The sequence below is a fragment of the Gavialis gangeticus genome, unplaced genomic scaffold (genome assembly GCF_001723915.1).
Source record: "Gavialis gangeticus isolate Ggan-Ray unplaced genomic scaffold, GavGan_comp1, whole genome shotgun sequence".
Lineage (NCBI taxonomy): Eukaryota > Metazoa > Chordata > Crocodylia > Gavialidae > Gavialis > Gavialis gangeticus.
The window spans coordinates 32,671-39,311 of NW_017728970.1; the positions used below are offsets into that span (position 1 = coordinate 32,671).

A 6,641-nucleotide genomic window follows, 5' to 3' on the forward strand; every position below is an offset into this window, starting at 1 on the left:
CGTCCTTCTCATCCTCTTTTAGCAAAGCCACTGCAGTCATCTCTGAAATATAGAGGCATCTCTGCACACACCAAGGCAACATATGTTTTCCACGTCCTTCAGCCATGCTTCCAGAAAAGGGGGGAAAATAACACCCGCCCAGACACACACACACATCTCCGAGAATTCAGACCTACAGACAAGTGTCTCTTGCCTTTAGCTGAGCTCAACTTCAGACAAGTAAGTTTGCGAGAGACATAGAGAGGGGGTGGGGGGGAATGGAAATAAAAGCGAAATCGTTTCTCCAACCATGCATTTTCTCGCTGAAAATGAGCTGTCAGATGACCAGGACCCTCTACTGAGGCACGAGAAAAACCATCAAACTCCAAGGACCCCGATCCTAGCACACGTCCGTAAGCCTTCAGCTTCAAAGTGGAGTTCAGATACACTCAGGCTTTACCTTGGTAGAGAGCAAAAATACATCCACTTGTGCTCCAGACATACAGGCAGCAAGAAATCGTCTCTCTTACCTTTCCACTCCTTCCACTTGACATCCCATTTTCTGTTGTATTTAAGTTTATTCCCTTTAATAGAGTGTCTTCCTTAGACCACATAAGAAGCGTGGCTTGTCTTAAAAAGCCCCAAAAGCAATGAGTAGTGTGCTTCCAAAGATTGCTGTTTCAGCTCTGCCTTTCTACCCTCCTCCACAGTCACCTTTAAATGCATCTTTTACTGCTGCAGCACATTATATTTGCAGATCATAAAATCCACCTCCAGCGCTTACCAAGACTGTCCTGACATTACTGTTTTATGACCTTGACTTATTGTGGTCACCTGGATAATATTTAAATCAACGTTATGGTCTCTCGCTTATATTAAACCCGCTAGGATACTCTACTGAAAGCCTTAAAAGGATGAGTCCTGAGGAAAAAAAAAAACCTACATAGGGGGGAAAAGTGTTTCTTTAAAAAAAAAAAACACTTTAAAAAAACCCACTTGTACACGGTTCTATGAAATTTATTTTGCTCCATAAAGGAAGGTACATGCAAGTATAACACATACAGAATATATTTAAATAACACAGCCACGAGAAATGGACTTTTTTCATAATAAGATACCAATACTGCTTTATTTTTTTATTTTTTTTTTTGTCTTAAATATATGGTGGATAGTATCACTTCATTGGAAGAAACTGCATAACTACAAGATGTGAGCATGTTCCCACTTGAATGTACAGACACTTATATGAAATTCATCTTTTCGTCATTTTATTGTACAATAGGCAGACTACACTAGAATAGGAAAAGCAAACTTTCAGACTCGTCTATTATCCTAAACATAAAATGCATAGAGAAAGGTCCTTCTGGTTTCTTTTTATTAGTCTTAGTATCATTTTGTGCTGCACGTAAATAACTTAAAACATTTTTATAAGCTGGTTTTTAGCAACCATCTCAATCTTTTATTTTACATAGAAACATGGATGCAATATATATTCTCATGCTTATGCCTCTGCATCTTCGCTCTACAAACTGTAAATACCCAAATGACTTGAGGTCCTTATTTTTTTTTCCTCCTTTTTTTTTCTTTTTCTTTTTTTTTCCCCCTCTTTTTTTTCATACGCATTGCATTTATACCCAGAAGAAAAAAAAAACTGCAAAGGTTTCCTCCTGTGTGCCCCTCTCCACCACCCCGCCCCAGCCCATCTTTCTCCCTTAAATAGCATTGAACACACTCAGGTGAAATTAAAATTGGAAGTCAGTTCGCGAATTCGGTTCTCTCTGTTCATTTTCTTGAGTTTCATCCTGCGGTTTTGAAACCAGATTTTGACTTGTCTGTCTGTCAGGTTAATACTCTTACTAATCTCCAGGCGGCGCTCACGGGTCAAATACATATTGAACAAGAATTCCTTCTCCAATTCCAGCGTCTGGTGTTTAGTATAAGGACACCTTTTCTTTCTTCCGCTCTTTGCTGTCAGCCAATTTCCTGTAGTGTTTTCTGCCTTTATATCCTCTGTTAAAAATAACATTATCATATAAGTATCCGTGGAATAGGAAAGAGAACTTACCAGGCTAAAGATGTGTATTTAATGATTTCTTTATGGCTTTCCTTTCTTTTTTTTTAATCAGCTTCTTTTGGTGCAAAAGAAGCATGGCTTGCACAGGGGAGGTGAAAAAAAAGGTCTTGGATTATTTGGGGGGGCCCTGAAACTTAATTTGATCTTTCTTTTTTTAAATTTTGAATAGCCAATAGGTGTCAGGGACCCTGGCCACATCGCTGAATGGATCCACGCTGTGTGCACCTACGAGGCTGCAGCCCAAGCTCTCACCCACTCTGACTGCATATTTCAAGCAACGGATATCTTAGTGAAATGCAGTTGCTTTTCGGCTTTTCCACTCTTCCGAGCTGGAGGGTTGTCCACACGTCAGGCATGTCAGCAGAATGCAATTTTATGCAATTGCTCATGGCTTCAAGGGGGCTACATCCAGGCTTGAAGAGTGGGGGACCTTTAAAAACAGCGGTGTAACTTTGCTAAGTTCTCCGCAGGCGCTTTGCCCTCTATTTCCCCTACACCCACACCCACTCGGGGTGCTACCAGCCCATCATTTGAGGCTCAGTTTGAAGAAGATGGGCTGAAAGGTTTGGCACACTGAGCCTTTTTTTTTTTTCCCTCTCTATGGAGGAAAATCTACTTCTCCCACATGCTAGGAGGATTGGGAAGTGTACCAATTGCATTTGTCCTAATCATCCTCCTGGAAGATCTTTGCCTTTCTGAAGCATGTGTGCTTCCAGATAGGTATATTCTTAGGCAGCGGCATTTCTTCTATACACACCCACACACTTATCCACCCACCCACCTCCCACAAGCTCTGTATAAAGGCAAATGCATTTCAGGCGTTCACCGATAAACACAGCAAATACTTCGGATTTGAATTTGGTCTTGAGGAAGCCCCTGGCATCAGGGGTCGACTCGTACTTATGCCTAAACTACACACACACACGTATATACATACGTACACATATACACATGCATCATATATATATACACACATATATATATACACACACACACATACATATATATACACATGCATACACATATATATATACATACACACACACTCATATATATATATGTATATATATACACACACACACATACATATATAAATACATATACACATGCATACATATATATACACGCACATATGTGTATATATAGATATACACACACACACACATACAGATAGATAGATAGATAGATAGATAGATAGATAGATAGGGTATGTATAGTTTAGGCATAAGTACGCATATATATATAGGCATATATATGTCTATATCTATATGTGTCTATATATAGACATATATATATATATATCTATCTCAAAGGAAAGTGATGTCTTCTACCAGTCTGAAAATCCACTCGCTGCCCTATTCCTGCCGGTGTCAGAAATTTCGCCCACTGGAAATAAGGATGAAAACCCCCAAACAAGCAACACTTTATTTAACCAATTATGCCTTTCAAAATGAGCTGGCTTGAAATGCCCCTTTCCTCCATGTTCGAAGTTCCGCTTCCTTATCATTGCACCGAGCAATTTCTGTCTACAGAGTCTGGCTTTCCAGCGGTCTCAAAGACATTACAAAATATCTTACCTTGTGCCTGGATGAATATACACACAGATTTATATCTCAGGCTCAACAGAAACGAAACATTTAGCTACGCAAGAATTGTTTAAACCCGTAGATCCAGAAGCAAACCAAATCCGCTCCCCAACTGGCCGTGAGCTTTACAAATGGCAATAGCAATATAGCCCTGTTTGGCAAAATGCACAAGTCTCCAAACCAAGGACTTTTCCACGTACACATCCATTTTGTTTGAGCTTCCCATCAATGCTGGAGGTGAAGCCTCTTCCCCTTGTTTCACGCTAGTATTGTTGTTGTTATTATCATCATCATCATCATTATTATTAGTTCGCCCCCATTGCAACTGAAAGCCAGGATAGTCTTTCTTTTTTTCCCCCCGCAGGCAAACTCCCACCAAAATTGCATCCTGGCGTGCAAATACAAGACGCTGGGAGAAGATAAGTTTGCTGGGATTTTGATAACCTTGACTTTGTGTTTTGTGGAATTGCAACTCCGCTGTCAGATAAAATAATTTGCCATTGGGTGCGGGATGCATTCAGCGCGGCTTTTGGGGAGGCTGGGACTGGGGGAGTGTTTTGGGAAAGGCCAATTTGTAAAGGTGATTTTGCAGGGAGATTTCTTTCACGTGAAGGACAGGGGACGTGAAAGGTTTGTGTCTTCTCCCCTGGCAGCCCATACACGGGGCATGCATGTGTGCGAGGATACACACAAAACACACGCGTGTCTCTGTGCGAGGCTACATATTTCCTGGCCATATCTCCCTCTGCTGCTTGCTTTCTAATTATACTACCAAGTCTTAGACACAGAAGCTGTGGAAACCCCGAAATCACACCCAAAGAAACCAATCCGTTTACTTAAAGCCCTCTCCGCTTCCAAGAGCATTTTACACTAAGTATTTTGCTGCAACTTTTCAGTCAAATCACACAAGACGTCTCCTTCCTAACCTGGAAGAAACACTTCAGTCCACCTAAGTGCCTCTAATATCTCTGAAAATGAAGAGACCCATGTATTTCAAGCCATGCACACTCTCGACAGTGAGAGTCAGATCAGATGAATGAAAGCCTCTTTCCACAGAAACCCAAACTTAAGCCATCAGCTCAACACGTACAAACGTTTTTCGCCTTCACAAACCAGACCTCCATGCGCCCCCCAAAATGAGAAATTAAGAATTTAAAAAAACCCCGCTTTTCGCCCCTTCTTCCCCCAAAATCGCGAGCGTCAAGCAATGAAATGAACCGCAGCACACAACTCCAGCCTCAGCTGTTGGGCAAGTGAAAATATGACCCGGTCCATATTCTTTTCGACTCAAAGCATTTGCAACTGGGCGAAGCAGAAGAGTGGTGGGAAACCGTCTGAAGACACACCAGAAAGCAAGCCCTGGGAGAGAAAACGGCCCCGAAACGACAAGAGCTTTTTGCTTGGCAAACTCAGTGCCATCTTCGCCTAGGGTAAAAGCCACCTCGTCTAATTAAGCGCACGGCTCCTTGCGAGTCCACACTTAAATAAATACCGGCACTCTCACATCCTCCAAGCAAGACGATGCGCGTCCAAAGCGATCCCAGATCCAGCTCTCCCCCCAGCCACCCCCAGTCCTTTGCAGTGTGCATCTCTGGATTTTACAGATAAAGTGAGGGGGGACAGGGGGCTGGGACCCCTCCAGGCAGCACCCCCCAAACCTCCAAGCGAAGTTTGCAGGGGGCGAAGCCGCCCCTTCCTCCGCTCGCCTCCAAGCCTGCTGCCAAGCCAGCTCCTGATCATGAACGAGTCCTTACCTTTCGTCTCATTGTCAGAATTGTCAGTGCTGGTGTCAGTGCTTTTGTTCAGCTCCTTCTCTGGCTCCGAGGGGCCGATTTTGGGAGCGGGGGCACTTTTTTCGGTTTTAATTTCGTTGGTGGCCGTGTTCTGAGGGTTGTCTGTTTTGGTGTTTTCGGGGAAACTCACTTTAGCCACGGGTGGCGGTGGAGGAGGCGGTGGAGGCTGCTCCAGATGCTCGTTCCTTGGATTCAGACTCGCCCTGGATTCAAAACTTGCCTCAAACTCATTTGGATTGCTGCAGTTTGGCGTCTTCTCCATGGAGGAATAACCTTGGCTGGTTCGGTAGTAGCTGGGCACGGGTACTTCATGGTCGTTTAGGCAAGAGTCAGGCATTTGGTTGGGGTAGAGGGCTGCCTCTGTGGCATTTTTTGCCCTTTTGTCAGCGTTATACATACAGCAAACATTCTCTTCCTTGACATTGGTGGGGAAGGAGCAGGATGGGAGCTGTCTCGCAACAGGTTGCTCGATCCTGTAAGTATTTTTGGGGTCACACCAAGTGTCTAGCTGAGACAGGTAAGATGGATAGGTGTTGAGAGACAGGTTAGCGTTATTCACCTCGTCTCTTTTGGAAAGAGACGGGATAAGTCCACAGTTCCTCATCACTCCACAGCTGAAATCGCTTCCAGGCTGCATGTACATCCCTTGGTTAGAGGAATAATTCTCCCCTCTACAGGTACCGGCCAAGGAGTCCATCAAAAACGAGTTAGAAGTCACATTGTTGGGGCATGACATTTTCAGAGAGGGCTTTTAAAGAGGAATACTACAGCCAGGGGCTGACATCTTTTTTTTAGGGAAAAATATCAGCACCATAATTATCCACGCATTGGTCCCCACCACGTGACGCCCAGGCCAATGAGGATTGAAAATGGCCTTGATGATTCAGACGCCGATGACGTCACAGGGGTCAAGTTGTCGGGAGCGCGGAGAACCAACGTGGAGCAACAGCGACATCTATCAGCCCGGCCGGGGTAGGGAGCCGGGGACCTTCACGTTGAACAAAGGAGCGAGCCCCCTTCGCTCCGGTTTGTTTACCAATGAGCCAACGCGTGTGCACGGCAGAGTGGGGGCAAAAAAAGGAAACGACCGGGCAAACACAGGCAAAGTCAAATGCAAATAAAAAGGTCAGCAAATAATCAACCTTCCTTTGCCCCCCCCCTATTTTCCTCCCCCCACCCCTTGTCTCTCTTCCCTGCTTCTCCTTTTAT

General features: G+C 44.1%; 1 protein-coding gene across 1 annotated transcript; it reads right to left on the reverse strand.

Moving 5' to 3' along the window:
• Positions 1–1,608: 1,608 nt before the first annotated feature.
• On the reverse strand, positions 1,609–6,287 carry HOXC10 (homeobox C10). The gene is made up of 2 exons (XM_019504730.1): positions 5,394–6,287; positions 1,609–1,989 (listed from the first exon to the last, which is right to left on the reverse strand). The coding sequence occupies exons 1-2, from the start codon at positions 6,166–6,168 to the stop codon at positions 1,712–1,714; spliced, it is 1,053 nt and encodes a 350-aa protein (XP_019360275.1). The 5' UTR covers positions 6,169–6,287; the 3' UTR covers positions 1,609–1,711.
• Between the last annotated feature and the right edge of the window lie 354 nt (positions 6,288–6,641).

Excerpts from the sequence above, each read along its gene's own strand:
- HOXC10 (XM_019504730.1), bottom strand. The coding sequence starts at position 6,168 with ATGTCATGCCCCAACAATGTGACTTCTAACTCGTTTTTGATGGACTCC. Across the intron at positions 1,990-5,393 it reads TTCTGACAATGAGACGAAAG|AGGATATAAAGGCAGAAAAC; the intron begins GTAAGGACTCGT and ends TATTTTTAACAG.